The sequence below is a fragment of the Myxine glutinosa genome, chromosome 3 (assembly GCF_964187855.1).
Source record: "Myxine glutinosa chromosome 3, kmMyxGlut1.1, whole genome shotgun sequence".
In the NCBI taxonomy this organism is placed as follows: Eukaryota; Metazoa; Chordata; class Myxini; order Myxiniformes; family Myxinidae; genus Myxine; species Myxine glutinosa.
Window position 1 is genome coordinate 47704219 of NC_136263.1, and position 16252 is coordinate 47720470.

Below are 16252 nucleotides of genomic sequence, written 5' to 3' on the forward strand. Positions count from 1 at the left end.
GTCTTACATGAGATGCGGTGAACCTGGGCACGACATTTAATGGGGGAAATAGGGGGAGGTCGGGTCTCCAGAGTGTTGTTGACAGAAAATGGGACTAGGGAATGGGGGATTGGCGATAGTTGGGAAGTATTGAGGAAATAGGGGAATATTTACAAGCGGATATGGATGGATGCAAATCCCATATCCGCAACTATATATATATATATATATATATATATATATATATATACACATACATATATATATATATATATATATATATATATATATATATATACTGTATATAGTCATGAAAACGTAAGTACACCCCATGTTAAGTTTTCACTTTTTCAACATAGCTATTTGATCTTCATTTCAACAATATTGATAGATAAAGGTGATATAATATAACAAATTTCATGAAACATTTACATTTTGTAGTCCATTGTATAGTTTAAATAAACATAAATGCAAATTTTGCACGTGGAAAAAGTAAGTACACCCCTACATTTATCACTATTTCAAATACCTAAAATTAGAATGAGGTGCACCAGCTCAGGTTCAAATGATTAGAACATTGTTGGAGAGGATCTTGGAGGAACCTGTCTTATTTAAACCTCAGACATTTGGTTTGTTTTGCTCTTTGTTGTTGAAATGTGTGGCGTCACCATGCCTAGATCAAAAGAGCTCTCTGAGGCCTTCAGAAAGAAGGTTATAGAGGCCTGCGAGTCTGGGAAGGGATTTTAAAAGATCTCCAAACAATTTGAAATCAAACATTCGACTGTCCAGAAGATCATCTACAAGTGGAGAATATTCCAAACTGCCAACTTGTTCAGGCCAGGCCGCCCCAGCAAGTTCAGCCCGAGAGCAGGCCGCAAGATGCTGAAAGAAGGCTATAAGAACCCCAGAATGTCATCACGTGAGCTACAGGTAGCTCTTGCCACTGCTGATGTCAAAGTGCATGAGTCTACCATTAGAAAGAGGCTGCACAAATTTGATCTACATGGGAGGTGTGCCAGGAGGAAACCTTTGCTGTCCAGAAAGAACATCAGGGCAAGACTAAAGTTTGCCATTGAACACCTAGGCAAAGACCAGCACTTCTGGAACAATGTGCTCTGGACAGATGAGTCAAAGGTAGAGCTATTTGGCCACAGTACCAGAAGACACGTTTGGCAAAAGCCAAAGACAGCATTTGACCACAAGAACCTGATACCAACTGTAAAGCATGGTGGTGGAAATATTAGGGTTTGGGGCAGCTTTGCTGCATCAGGGCCTGGGCAGCTCACCATCATATAATCCACTATGAATTCTTCATTGTACCAGAGGGTGCTTGAGGATAATGTGAGGCTATCTGCCGGAAAGTTGAAGCTCAACCGAAGGTGGACCTTGCAACATGACAATGACCCAAAACATACCAGTAAATCCACCAAGGAATGGCTGAAAAGAAAAATGGAGGGTTCTGGAATGGCCAAGTCAAAACCCGGATCTAAATCCCATCGAGATGTTGTGGTTGATTTGAAACAAGCTGTGCATGCAAGAAACCCCTCAAACATCGCACAGCTGAAAGAATTCTGCATGGAGGAGTGGGCAAAAATTTCTCCGTCGGTCAGACTGGTAGACAGTTATAAGAAACGCCTACTTGAGGTTGTATCTGCCAAAGGGGGCAATACTACCTATTAGAGCCAAGGGTGTACTTACCTTTTCCACATACGAAATTTGCATTTATGTTTATTTAAATTATACAATGGACTACAAAATGTAAATGTTTCATGATATTTGTAATATTATATCACCTTTATCTCTCAATATTGTTGAAATGAAGATCAAATAGCTGTATGTTGAAATATGTTGAAAAACTCAAAACTTTGTGTGTGTGTGTGTGTGTGTGTGTGTGTGTGTGTGTGTGTGTGTGTGTGTGTGTGTGTGTGTGTGTGTGTGTGTGTGTGTGTGTGTGTGTGTGTGTGTGTGTGTGTGTGTGTGTGTGTGTGTGTGTGTGTGTGTGTGTGTGTGTGTGTGTGTGTGTGTGTGTGTCTCTGTCTCTGTCTCTGTCTCTGTCTCTGTCTCTGTCTCTGTGTCTATGTCTCTGTGTCTCTGTCTCTGTGTCTATGTCTCTGTGTCTCTGTCTCTGTGTCTATGTCTCTGTGTCTATGTCTATGTCTATGTCTATATATACACAGTCACACACATGAGATAGTGTCTGTGTGAGATAAATAGGAAAATGTTCCCACTTATTTTCATGATGTGTTGAAACTCGTGTTGTGTTCTGGAATTATCTCAGTTTTTGTAAGATCCGATTGTCTTTTAATTGGATTGTCAAATCTATTTTTTGTGGGGGTATCCACAAACGCATTCGTTCTCAATTATAAAAATAAAAAATAAAAAAAGGTGATGTATTGGAAATAATTATTGAAACTCAGGAAAAGGGGTATGGAAGGTTGCATAATTCCCCCTCTTTATCGTAAAGATCACCTGCACCAGAAGACTGAAGCATTCATGGGTTTGCAATGTAATCGGTTGTCATTTGACTTATCAAAGTGCTTCACAAGTATAAAGCCAATAAAAATAACGCGGTAATCCTATCCCCAGTAGTTGTGTCTGTAAGAAACTATTCATGGCTCGTTGGACTTGAAATACTGCATGGCATGCACGTCAAAATCTAAGTTTTGCCTGATAAAGGAAAGGATACGCCACTTGGTAAAACTGCAGCAAGGCTCCGTGTCTCAATAAGATGTAGAGGCAAGACTGGAGAGATGGTGGGCATGAAACTTGTGTTGTTAATACATCTGATTGAGGCAGAAGGCCGAAATTCTTCAAATAAGTTGCATATATCTGTGTTCTCGACAAGACAGGTAATCAAGTCGGTAACCGTACTGTCCAAACAGCTGTGAACATAGCCATCATAAAAATATGGCCATGTAGTTGATCGAATCCGCTGGTGGAACGAGCTGAAATTAGCAAATTGCCGAGTTAAAATTACAATTTTTCAACAACAATAAATGACATATTCGATGTACAACATCTACATTGAAGAATAATGGAGTATGAGGCTGTATAGTAAGGGAAACATATGAAAATCTGTTAACTAAATTGTTACCAAAAAATTTCTTCACCAATATGTTTGTAAAGGTGTGTAATAACATGTGTTAAAATGTTGAAGGTCAACTCCCGTGGGAAACCCAGAAAAAAAGCTGTTGAATTCGGGTACCGAAAAATTATTTTCGAGAATTTTTATTTTTTTTAATCGGCCCTTAAGTAACTTTTGAGGGGTCAAATAAGGGTTTTTTCATGATTCTGAGTTGATTGTTAACATTTATATTTCACCACAGACACTCCTTTGTGGAAAAATAATTTCTAAATATATCTCATTTTCTACTTTGCAGGACATGGAGTCTAGCAATATGGATGAAGACGTTACTCCACCTGTGCTCAATTGCTTCATCTGTGCACGCTCGTATACACCAGCTGAAAGGCTCATACAGGCAACTCCAAAGGGATACTCAACTTTATTGAAACAAGCAGAAACTGTCGAAAATGTTACTGTTGTGGAACGTATGAAGGAGGCTCAAAAGGAAGGAAAACTGAGGTACCACCAGAAGTGTAAAAATGATCTGTACAACAACTTTGTTGCAACCACCAAGAAGTCAGCTCAAGCATCAAAGGCAGAGAAAGAGTCATCAAAGTTGAAGAGAAGACGCACTACTTGTGAGTTCAGTTCATCAACTGGCTGCAGTTCTAGAAGATCACAGTCAGTTGACCTCCTGTATAAGGATGTATGCATTCTTTGCAACCAACCAGCCCAGCTCTACAAAAATAATCCAGCACAAGCTAGAAAGAAATACAGAGTGCCAGATAATTTGACTGCAGATACACTGAAGGCAAGCTTGCTGAAGACAGCACGGAGTCGCGGGGATGACTGGGGCACTGAAGTCACTGGACGCCTGGAAGGGATCAACGACTTGGTAGCAGAAGAAACACTGTACCATTTGCGATGCAAACTTATGTTTGCGAGAGGTGACAGTTTGTCCAAGACTGATGAGGAAGGAAAAAGGAAGAGAGGACAGAGGAGTATTGATGAGGAGCGAGAGGCAGTTTTTATTGAATTCTGCGAATGGTTAGACTCAGAATTAGAGCATGGGGTAATGAACATGGACCAAGTCCATGAAAAGCTGCAGGAGTTTGATCAGTCACCAGAGAAGAGCCTTTCTTATTCAAAGCATTGGCTAAAGATAAAACTTCTAGAGAAATACGAAGACACCTTGTATTTCACAACACAGGAAAGAAGGGCAGATGTACTCTGTCTCAAAGATGGCACCGACAATATTCTGCGAGAGCATCATGCTAATCTTGACCATGGAGATGAGAAGACTCAGATCATAAAGACGGCACTCAAGTTCATATCCAATGATATTGCCTTGATTGATTTAGGTCCAAAGTCATACCCCACCACACACAGTATGACTGACATCGATAGTCAGCTGACACTTGTTCCTGCAAGCCTTCAGATGTTCTTGAGACCGATTGTCAAGACAGACGAAAGAGTTGCCGTTTGGGAGCAGAATTTTATTAAGGCCTGTCGACCTCGGTCTGAAGTATTGCCACACCAAATGGGACTTGCCATACAACTTGATCATAGATTTGGGTCAAAATGGATGCTCAACAAGTTCCACCGGCTGGGATACACTGAGTCTTACACGGAGACACAAAACTACAAATACTGCTTCCTTAATAGTAGGAGTGGAGATGATGTTCCAGATACTTCTGGCACTCTTGACACCATTGTGGAGGAAACCGATGAACAGATCAATGATGAGGTTGCGGTTGATGCTGCGCTTGAGGATCAATCAGTGATGACAGCCAAAGTGCCAGCCAGTGAAAGTGAATTGTCAAGTAATGATCAGGTGGTCTTTATGGAGGTTGGGGAAACAAACAATGCAGTCACTCAGTTTGTTGGAGACAATATAGATTTAAACATTGTCTCTATTCACGGAAACACTCCCTTTCACTCAATGGGTTGGATCGAAGTCACCTCTCCGGCACCACCTTTGCCAGATCCACAGACAACAGCAGCTTTCCCCCGGGTGAAGTTGAAGGCACTCGACAAAGCTAAGATCCTGAGAGGAACTGAATTAGAGATTATTCCATTTACGAACAGGAAACAGATAGGAACGAACGCGATCATGTTTCTCCCCCTCGCTGAGCTTTCCTCCTCCCTGGCTCATGATCAGCCACTCCTCACTCCAGGTGACACACTCTGGGCAGCGGGGTGGGTGATCAAAGCCAACGATCCTGAGTTCCCACACTCCAACTGGAATGGCTGGATGAAGAGAATCCATGCTAATGATGCAAAGCAGAGCACACAGATCGAGTTCCTCCCAGTTATTGAAGGAGACCCTAATGACCTCAACACCATCTTCACCACTCTGAAAGAGTGCATACGGCGCGCTGGGGTCGCTATAGTGACCTTTGATCTTCCGATTTGGCTGAAGGCTGTGAATATAATAAAGCAGGCAAATCTACCCGTCATTCCAAGGTGCATCGTGCAAGGTCACGTGCATCCCTGGTGTTGGGCTAGCGGCTAGGGTGCCGGTTTAGGATCCTAGGATCCTGGGTTCGAATCTCGGTCGATCGCCGAATTAATGCCAGGGGGGTTGACTCAGCCTGTCATCCTTCCGAGGTCGGCTAATTGAGGACCAGTTCACTGGTAATTCCCTGTTTGTCGTTGAAGGCGGCAAAAAGGGTTGGTGTCAGGAAGGGCATCCGGCCGGAAAACATTGCTTCAAAAAGGGGACCAAAAAACAACAACTACCACGGTCCCCGAAAAGGCCAACCCCCGCTGTGCGGGGAAAAATGGCCTCTAAACGGTGGTTATTCCAAGGTTGGATGGTTTTCACCTGCTGAAGTCTTATCTTGGACCAATGGGTAACATCATGGAAGATTCTGGACTACTAGATGTGATCCAGTTGATCTATCCTGGAAGTACGACAGCCAACCACATCATGGATGGAGGATGTTTTGACAAGGCAATCCGTGTTCACCTCCTCATCGATGCAGCCATCTATCAACACATCATGAAACTTGCCTTCACTGAGGAGGAGCGTGGTGACATGAAGACCTTCATGGAGAAGGTGGCTCTACCTCCAACAGAGGGTGCAGCTGCACAACATTCACTCCGTGCCTACCTGCAGATCCGGGACTGGATCCTTCTACAGAGCATGTCTCTGAACCCCAGTGACTATGGATGGACAATAGGTGTGCATGGGTATGAGCCAGTTCCAACACTGGACCCCACGGCTCCTGAGGAGCTATTGCAGTTCACGAGCTGTAATTGTCATGGAGATTGCAGCAACCGGCGATGCAGCTGCAAGAAGAATGGGGTCACGTGCATCTCGGCCTGTGGAGTCTGTAATGGCATTACATGCAGAAACTGCAGTCATGATGTTGTTGAGTCTGAAGAAGACATAGACAATGACTGTTGAAACTTCTGACATTGTGAATGAGAAATAACTCTTGAGTATTATATATGTATGTGAAATAAAAGCTACTTTGTGTGTAAATGTAAAAGTGAAAATATAAATGTTAACAATCAACTCAGAATCATGAAAAACCCTTATTTGACCCCTCATAAGTTACTTAAGGGCCGATTAAAAAAAATAAAAATTCTCGAAAATAATTTTTCGGTACCCGAATTCAACAGCTTTTTTTCTGGGTTTCCCACGGGAGTTGAACTTCAACATTTTAACACATGTTATTACACACCTTTACAAACATATTGGTGAAGAAATTTTTTGGTAACAATTTAGTTAACAGATTTGTGAAATATCTCATAAAATGCCCTTACTAGTATCTCACCTTATGAGGTGTGTGATATATGCAAAAATTGATCGTGCACTGACTGATCCCAACAAACCAGCAAGTTTGGTGAAATTATAAACAGGCTACAGGAACACTCACAACCATGGCTTGGCCTGCATGAAGTCCATCCAGAAATGAGCGTTTATTGAGGCAGTGTGAGCTTGGATAGAAACAGATCAAACGATGACCAAAAAGCCCTTGAATAAATTGTGGAGTGTAATGGACATTTGGAGTGATATTGCACAATCTTCTTCCTTTTCATTTTTAACTCAACTGGACTATGTCCAGCTGAGTTTTTATCGACACCCAGTCCGTCGTCTGTCTGTCATCTGTCTGTCTCTGTCTGTCTGTCGTCTGTAAACAATTCGACGTCTGCGCTCTAAAAGTCACAAATATTGATCAGATTTGATGAAACTTGTTATGCAGCATCTTTTAGACATAAACTAGTTTGGCATTGCATTTGGGTGTTGCACGCCCAAAAATGGGTGCAGCCGGGCCATATTGAACTAGAGGTTCCAGGGAACCTGAACTCAACTGGTCTATATCAATATGGTTAGAATATACATAATATAACCACAAACTATATAGTTTTTATGTGCTAAAAATATATGACAAAAATTTATTTTTCAATATGGCCGCCCTGCCACCATATGGCCGTCGAATATGGCCGCCCTGCATCGTAAGAGGCGACTAAGGGTTGGTGCCAGGAAGGGCATCCGGCCATAAAAACATTGCCTCAAACAGGGAACCGTGATTGTCATGGGACCCGCAAGGCTAACCCCCTCTCTAGCGGGGAAAATGGCCTTAAAACGATCATTCATTATTCATTCATTCATATGGCCGCCCTGCCGCGCCCATTTTTGGGCGTGCAACGCCCAAATGCAATCCCAGACTAGTTTATGTCTTACAGATGCTGCATAATAAGTTTCATCTAATTTAATCGATATTTGTGACTTTTAGTGCATAGACGTCGAATTGTTTACAGACGGCAGAGACAGACAGACGGACGACGGACATGGTGTCAACAAAAACTCAGCTGGCCATAGTCCAGTTGAGTTAAAAATCAATTTTTGTCATATATTTTTAGCACATATAAACTATATCGTTTGTGGTTCTATTATGCATATTCTAACCATATTGATATAGACCAGTTGAGTTCAGGTTCCCTGGAACCTCTAGTTATACTGTGTTATGCTGCTGGAAGCATAATTTGCTGGAGGTGTGGCCATGCCACTGATGCAGTTCCCCCTGTACGTTAGAGCAGGAATTTGTAATTTGTTCAGGGTTCCAGCGATAGCTCAACGACTCTTCACGAAGGACACTGTTGGATCTTTAAGTCCAGAAGCTAATGCTGGCAGATGGAAAGCCCAGTTTTGCATCCATCCGAGAGATGGCACACCTGTTGATGCCTTACCCCGCCTTTCAATCCCCAGGATGACGGTTTATTGCTTGGTCGGGATTTGAACCAAGGCTAGATAGCCGAGGCGAGTGTCCGTACCTCCTTGGCCATCCTGCCAGCCGATTGCACAATCGTACATTGATAAACTGTAGACAAGGCACAAAGTTGTGCAACGCTGAGGACTCTCATACACAATACTAGCGTGTCAGTGGGATAGGAAATGTAAACTGTTCAGCCTGGTGGAAGTATGCACTCTACCGAGTGCCTTTCCAGTTCTTTGTGTAAGGAGCCATCTCGATATCACATTCACAAAATAGTGCAGTTTGTGGTACCAATCACTCCTGCCCCACCCTTCACATATTGTTTCATGCAAGCCACTTCCTGTTGTGTCCTCTTTTTCAATATGTGCTTTCCTCTTCTTCTCCCTCTTCCCCTAACTTTCATGCCCTTGTCATCCTACATTACCTCTCCCACCTATATGCAGAATAAATTGCAATATACAATTTTTTGCTTGAAATGATTGTTGGTATTTATGCACTAATAATATTGGTAGCAAATATAGTTTCTGCACACTGAATTTGATGTTTTTCTTAAAACTTATTGTAAATAAGCTTTACAAAAAATTTACTTTAATTAAATTGACTTTTTGGAAGTGATTTAATTGTAGTCTATTTATTTTTGTTTTTCCACCCAAAATATGTAAACATTTCAGTAAAACCTAAAAGAAGTGTTGGTTTTCCTTTAAAAAAAATTTATTTTACTTTTTTCATTTAGATTTTTGTTTTTCAGCATTAGGTAATGTTTAAGCTAGATACATGCAGATCCCTGGACAGGCAGGATGGCCACCTAAATGCCTCATAGGCCCCCTCATTTATTAACAGCCGCACACTTTGCCTTTGCCTTTTCTCTGCAGTTGCGTCCTCGGGGCTATTACCATGGTCGTGGGTACTATCAACAACCTGGTTATCAGCCTTATGGAACGGCAACAGGTTACCCAGCGTACAAGCCACCCGAGGAGGAATGGGATCCAGAATATACCCCTAAAAGCAAGAAGTATTTTCTTGTAAGTACTGCTGGAACTCTAGCCCGGTAAATAAAAGGATTTTCCAGTAGTTATCCCGAGGATTTGGCATCGACGACGATGACGACAACATGAGTGCAATTTCTTTGGAGTAATTTTGAAGTGTAAAAACATCTGCCCACCTAAAAGCCGCAATAATTAAGATATCGAGTTACTTTGACTTTAAAAGAAAAGTACATTAATTAAAATAGATGTTCCATGGAACATTTTCCTTTGTTTGAATGAACATTCAATTTCATCAAACGTGTATTATTACTAATACCAGCCTGGTGTTCTTACGAGCCCGTCATGCCGCTAAATACCACCAGGTGGGTTGACTCAGCCTGCCCATCCATCCAAGGTCTGCAAAATGAAAAATGAGTACCAGCTTGCTGGCCTCCAGGAGCACTGCATCAGTGGCACAGCTGCGCTTACAGCAATGATGCAACCAGCATCCACAAGCTGCATATGAAATAATAATAATTTGCTACTGTTACAGTGGTGTGTGTGCGTGTTTGCGTACACACACGCATGTCAGACTGACCTGGTGGGTGGGGAGCATATTTCTAGTTTCTACAAGCAGGCAAGGCTCCTCATCCCAACACAGCGGTATTGTGTAATAGGCAGGTTTTATGTATTTATGGAGAAAAATACAATTGGGTTATAAAATGTATCCAATGTAATACGAGTCTATAAAGGATGGTGTAGGTCTGCATCTGCAAACGAGATAAAATAACGGGTTTTATCAACTCGAGTTTATCTTGGTATGCTTACCATTGTGGGAAACAAGTTGTGGCAGGTGTTTTGATCAGTGGTCCCTTTTCATTTGCTCTGACAAAGGGGTTGAGAGTTGAGTCGACGTCAGCCGTACATCGTTTCCCACGACAATAAAAAAATACTCCAAACACCCTTGATTAATAAAATCCATCATGTAGTGCTTGCCATAACTCATTCACATTTTCAAGTCGACCCTCTTTGCTTCAGGGCATCAAAAACGCATCTATAGCTGCTCTTTCATAGCAATGCTGTGAGGATGTGCTCGACGTTAAGGTGAATTGATTTGGTGCACTTTTCCAGTCAACTTCGACATAACGAGTGGTATTTTTTTTTTTGGTTTGTTTTTTGTTTTTTGTATACTGAATCGAGGCTCGTGAAAGAGCTAACATTTATTTCACAAACAAATCAACCAGACAAACAAAATATATAAAAAGAGGGAGCGGAAGACTAGATGGGGAGAGAAGGGGAAGCACACAAACACAACATTTGAGAGCAGGGAGATGTGTGGGAGGGAGAGGGCTTGGGGGGGGGGAGGGGTGGGAGAAGTATAAAACCCAAGGACTTCCAAGGACAGAAGTTGGTATTTTAAGAAAGTGGAATTGGGGTGAAATTAGCGGGGGTAGAAAAGATCAAGGTTTTGGATGGGGGAAGATAAGAGATGGTGGTGAACAGCTGTTTTAAAGACCTGGAGGGTGGAGTGGGATTGAAGAGAGAGTGGGAGTTTGTTCCAGAGGTGGGAGAAAAGAGGAATGAAGGAGTGAAGGTGAGCAGAGAGTCTTGATTTTGGCAGTTTAACCATAAGAGGGATGCAGGCAGATCTTGTGCGACCTGTAGGAATATTTGTGGGACAGAGCCCAGAGAGAGCTGGGGGGAAAATGTAAATGTGACATTCCATCGAACTGTCATTCGTGTTTATGGAGAGTCTATATTTCCAAAACCATTTGCTCTTTTGAAGAGCATGTCGGAAGACTACAAAAGACGAGCAAATAAAGGCGAGACAAAGGCAACGGGAAATGGAAAGCTCCGAACCCGTTTTTCAACTATTGGTACCAAATTTTTCATGATTTGATTTTTTTTTTTTTGATTGAACAAAAACTGTTATTTCAATAACTGGTTGAAATGGAAAACACCTTGTAAAATAGAAAGTTATAATGGGTCATAGGTGATGTCAGTGTCACAATTGAGGGACACGAAACAATATTTTGGGTGGAAAACTTAAAATAGTGGTTCCAAAGGTTTTTCTTTTTAATCAAGCTTTAAAGGGCCACAGACACAGAAAATCATGTTTGGTTTAATTAATAGATATTGCTTCACTTAACACTTAATCGTCCTTTTTTTTTGAATAAATATCCCTCGATTGGAGCCTGCCACCCAAAAAACGGCGATTTGATTGCTCATGTGACTGGCTACGTCATCGAGGGAATTTTTGTTGCTGCTGGTAGTTTTTAATAATGATTTTGACTTTCAGAAGATTCTTGGTCAGGCAGTTATCATTGCGTGCTGAGAAACCTTTCCCTCGATTACATCACACAGGTGACATCATGAATGAACATCACGATTTTAGGGGCAGGACTCCACTACCAGCTAAAAATCGCCATCGTGGCCATCTAGAAATTGGCAAATGTCTCCCCGATGAAGTGTGACCTCTATCGGTGTGTCGCCTTGTAATCCCAAAAGACAGTAACTATCCCCTTACTAGTAGAACTCGTAGTCTTGTTTTTTTCCCTTTGGTGGGGAAAGGTACTCTTATACCACCGTTACACCACTACCTGGGATTATCATCGGATGAAGCGATCATGCTGGCAACATACAGGGTGGCATGGATATCTCTTGCGTCTGTGCCAATGTTGTGATAGTAACATGCCTGATGATGTGGGGGAATGAATGAACCGTCTTCCTTTCCCTGTTGTGATATTTAGCAGAAATTCGTCTCGTACGGCAGCATGTCTTTATCGGAACTGCTGAAATTCCCTGACTGGTCTGCTTATGGGCATATATCATCATCACCGTTGCCCATGGAGCAAAAACTTTAGGGTATCCCAGGTTCCCAACATTCCGTGCACAGCATGATGACCAATGTTCAATTCAGCTGTGATATCGCAAACACGCACTGACAAGTCATCTTGAACGATTGCGTCATCCTTCTCTTCATTTGATTGAGAGGCGCTCTCCATGTCCATGGTGAGGCTTGTCAACAATGTTTGTTCTGCAGTCCTTGAAGTGCTTTAGCCATTTCCTGACGTTACTTTGACACGTGCATGCATCACTGTATACGACACATTATCTGTAATTTACAACTACCTTCAAACCTTAAATTTTACATTGCAGCTTCTGCCAGAACGACTCGCTCTCAGTAGCCACTTCTCTTCTCCGAGACTACTGTGGTGAAACCCCTGCAGCAAGAAAGCAAACCATTCTTTTTAATCAGTCATCTAATAGATGTGTACATTCAGTCAGTGGTAAATGTGACTACATATTTTAAGTATTACATGTTTAGATATACACTCTGCATCAGGCACGATGGCTATAACGAGCTTCGTGATGATCCATATTGATGGAAAACCCCGAATAGCGATTTCTTGGTCCCGGAAAGTTGAACACATACAAGGCCCTACGTTAGAAAATCGTCGAAATATGGATGAAATTGGCTAACTGTGTTTGATCAATAACACACATTACTTGCCCTGCCTGCGATACACTTGGGAGATGGTTTATAGCAAGGATTTACAAGGAACTTAAATGTTCTGTATTTAAACTTAAAAGTAGGTGGAGGCCATTAGGCCCATCAAGTCTGCACAATTGTGCCAACATCTTGGTACACACTTCCAATACCTCTCCAACCCCAGGCCCACTACTGCCAGATACCCTTCAACTCAGCTGTGGAGAGACCTGGGTAAAGGGTTTGAAACAGCAAAGGTAATTTTTTTGGTTACTCTATGCAGCTTTCTTTGGCTAGGACAGAGGGCTAATTTTATATTTAGAAATAAAACCAGTGGGGAATGCTTGCACACTGCAAGCAACTACTCGGGTGCATCCTATGCGTGTGCAGACATAATAAATACGTATAAGCTTTATATATTTGATGATGTGGATTGTGAGAGAACCTTGTATTCAACAGCACCAGCTTACAATGTTATGCAAGCCAAAAGACAAACTAAAAATGTATATTCGTAATGAACTTGATCAAACGATGACCCAAAAAATGGCAAGTCACGTGACTCAAAATGCAACTGGTGTGCTATCATCACAATGATTACTCTGTAATTAGCAATATTTAAAACCTTTCACTACTTGAGCACGTCATAGATCAGGGACAGACAAAGGAATCACTTCTAATCGCTTCCTTTCTAATGTTTAACGTCCAGTCTCCTTTGACTGTTTTAAAGGGCCGTTGTGGTTGCGTTCTGCGAACAACTAAATAACTTGAGAGTAAATCAACAATTGGTTATTATAATGGGCCCTCTTGACAAGTTTACAGCTTAAATTTTTTTAATGCAAATACGGCAAAAGTTGTAAAATAAGAGGCGGAAGAGGCACTTGTTACTGTTACCTAGCAACCAGTTACAATGTCAGCTCCATTGTCTTGGGTCACGTGACACACAGTGAGCAGACTGAGGCTGCACTTTCTGACTTGTATTGCTTTTATTGATATTAGATATTTTCGTTTATGGACAGTTTCCAACAGTTTTGTGATATGTCTTATCCTGGGATGTTGGTTTTGAGTTACATCAGTATGCAGACTTACAGCTTTCTCTACCACCTATAAAGTACCAAACATTTATACCAGTGAGTGAGTCGGTGGTTGGAAAGGGCTTCATATATTAGATACAGTACAGTACTGTATGTACATATTTTACTTTTTTCAAAGTGGTCTATTAAGCAGTTAAAATGCACTAATTGTCCCAATTTGTGTTGTGACTATTTTTTATTTTTGGATGCCAATGGCAAAACCAAGAAATGCAATCTTTGTAAATACGATTCTCACTGGCAGGGTCATAGCTTTATCTTGGATAATGTTATCTTGGATAATGTTAACAGTCAATATGGCACTAGCCTGTGAAGCAATCGGGTAAGTTTGCGATTTAGGGAAAAAAAAAATATATATATATATATATGATGCCATAGACCAATATATATATATATATATATATATATATATATATATATATATATATATATATATATATATATATATATATATATATATATGTGTTTTATTATTCATCCACATCTGTCTGCCATGACATGACTGGTATGCATGACATCCTCCGTCTCACTCACCCATCCTTCCCCACCATTCGTACACCTCACTTTACAGCACGATGATCGAGATGAGAGGGAAGATACTTACTGGCCCCGTCGAGCTCGCCCACGAGGATTCATTCCATATCGTGCTCGTGCACGAGTATGGCGCCGCCCTGGAAACAGCCCTATCTGGGAGCATGACAAGTATGAACTGAGCGATGAGGATCGAGAGGGAGATGACATGCGGAGAGTATCAGAAGATGCGCAGGAGAGGCATGATCCAGTGTTTGATAAGGTGAGATTGGTTTGAAACGTATTTACGGCTAATGGATGCTTTCATGCCCTGTTAAGACTGCCAGGATAGCTAGAGGTACACAGACTTGCCTCCAAGCTGTCTAGCCTGGGTTTGAATCCCGACCCAGCTATGAACACTCATCCTGGTGTTTCACAGGCAGGGTAATTCATTAATGTGTGTGCTGTCCCTCGGACAGAAGTTAAACTGAGCGTCCTGTCTTTTAGCATTAGTTTAACTATGGAATTCTCTTTGTTTGTTTTCTCTTTCCCTGTTCAGGATCAAGGTTCAGCTACCACAGTGGATAAATGAAAGTCCCGTCACTCAAGGGGCAGAAACCCTGTAAAGCTCTGCATCCTCATCTCATCATTTCCAATGGGGATGTGCTGTGACCCTTCTGGGTACCCACATGGGGGACCCTTTCTGGTTTTTTTTTCCTCGTATGTCCCGGTTGTACAGTTTCTGTCTCTGTGTATTTACATTGCTTCGTTTAGCGTTAGAAGTAAACGGATCCTTCGAGTTTTGTTTCGCTGCCCTTGCTGTGGTGTGTTATTTGGCAAAGCTTTTTCTTAATGCATGTCAATCAAATCAGTTTTGTGGTGAGCAAGGTGGAACGAACTTGGAAATTGCAACAACGTGAAGCTCTGCTCATCGGGATTATGTGGAAAAATATTTTCATTATCTTTTTTTGGAATATTGTATTTGCAAACGGCTTGTTTATTTTTATTTTTTTATTTTGTTTAAATTCAGTTGTTTTGGGGTTGGTTTTCTGGTGAGTGGTGGGGGGAAGGAATGGTCTTGCTTTAAAGGGGTTTTTTTTTTCCAAAGACATGCTGTTCTTTCAAACTGTACAAATTAGTTAATAAAAACCTATGAATTTTCCAAGCTATTCATCTTGTTGTGTTAGTTTTGCTCACACACTTTCAGACTCGAGCTTTGACACCCTCGACTTCTTCCCGCTTTCACCTTCACTAAAATGAGCCTTATTGACGGTGGTTGGATGGGAAATTTGAGATACTAGTGCACCCGCTCACCACGGGATCGGCAAGAAGGGTCATTCCTCTTTGGGGTACATAGATTACAGTCGATCTATGGTCTGGTCTCAAAAACATTGGGTGTGTGTTGATTTACCAAGTTTCTTGTGGAGAGATCGCCAAGTGGTTTAAGCATTCGAGCAAGCACTCAATTCAAAACCGTTCAGGAACGGCTGGCTTGGCAAGCGCTAGCTAGCTGCTTGGTAAATGAGCACATCCCGGGCTTCCTCCCTTTCAGTTTCGTATGAAACAGCGGGAGCGAGTTTCAAAAGTTCACTATGAAAAATGCCATGGTAGCGGCAGAAAGGGCCATGTTATTAACCCAACATTTGTGGGTTATATAGAGTACAGTAGATCTTCGCTCAGTTCTGCAAGTAAATCTTACTTCACGGATGTCGGGATTCCTCCAAATTTCTTAATTTAGTGTTATAAAGAGCATTAGCAACTGTTTAAAAAACTAATCATACATGTTTGTGGTTCATAATATTCATTACTGTTCATTAATGTTCATTACCTCTGGTAGAGGCCGTTGCTCCCACAAAAACGCCATGATAAAGCTATTTATATACGTTGACTCGCCGGAAAAACCCGTTGGGGAGGTGGGATATTATTGG

The 16252-nt window shown here is 41.6% G+C and overlaps 2 protein-coding genes across 6 annotated transcripts in view; both read left to right on the forward strand.

Annotated features, from left to right (window-relative positions):
- The window catches only part of LOC137423608 (uncharacterized), a 62872-nt gene extending 47379 nt beyond the window's left edge, over nt 1–15493 (forward strand). For 3 of the 5 annotated variants that reach the window (XM_068110950.2, XM_068110952.2, XM_068110951.2), the window contains 3 exons: nt 9144–9293; nt 14386–14607; nt 14884–15493. In XM_068110950.2, the coding sequence (XP_067967051.2) occupies nt 9144–9293; nt 14386–14607; nt 14884–14916 (405 nt within the window). In that variant the 3' untranslated portion in view covers nt 14917–15493. The remainder of the gene's footprint in view (nt 1–9143; nt 9294–14385; nt 14608–14883) is intronic. The other 2 variants (XM_068110953.2, XM_078773994.1) reach the window with 1 other exon arrangement.
- LOC144891303 (uncharacterized) lies at nt 3301–6622 on the forward strand. Its single transcript, XM_078773993.1, has 2 exons — nt 3301–5509; nt 5855–6622. The coding sequence occupies exons 1-2, from the start codon at nt 3363–3365 to the stop codon at nt 6453–6455; spliced, it is 2748 nt and encodes a 915-aa protein (XP_078630119.1). The 5' UTR covers nt 3301–3362; the 3' UTR covers nt 6456–6622.
- Nucleotides 15494–16252: the final 759 nt, after the last annotated feature.

Excerpts from the sequence above, each read along its gene's own strand:
- LOC144891303 (XM_078773993.1), top strand. The coding sequence starts at position 3,363 with ATGGAGTCTAGCAATATGGATGAAGACGTTACTCCACCTGTGCTCAAT. Across the intron at positions 5,510-5,854 it reads AATCTACCCGTCATTCCAAG|GTTGGATGGTTTTCACCTGC; the intron begins GTGCATCGTGCA and ends GGTTATTCCAAG.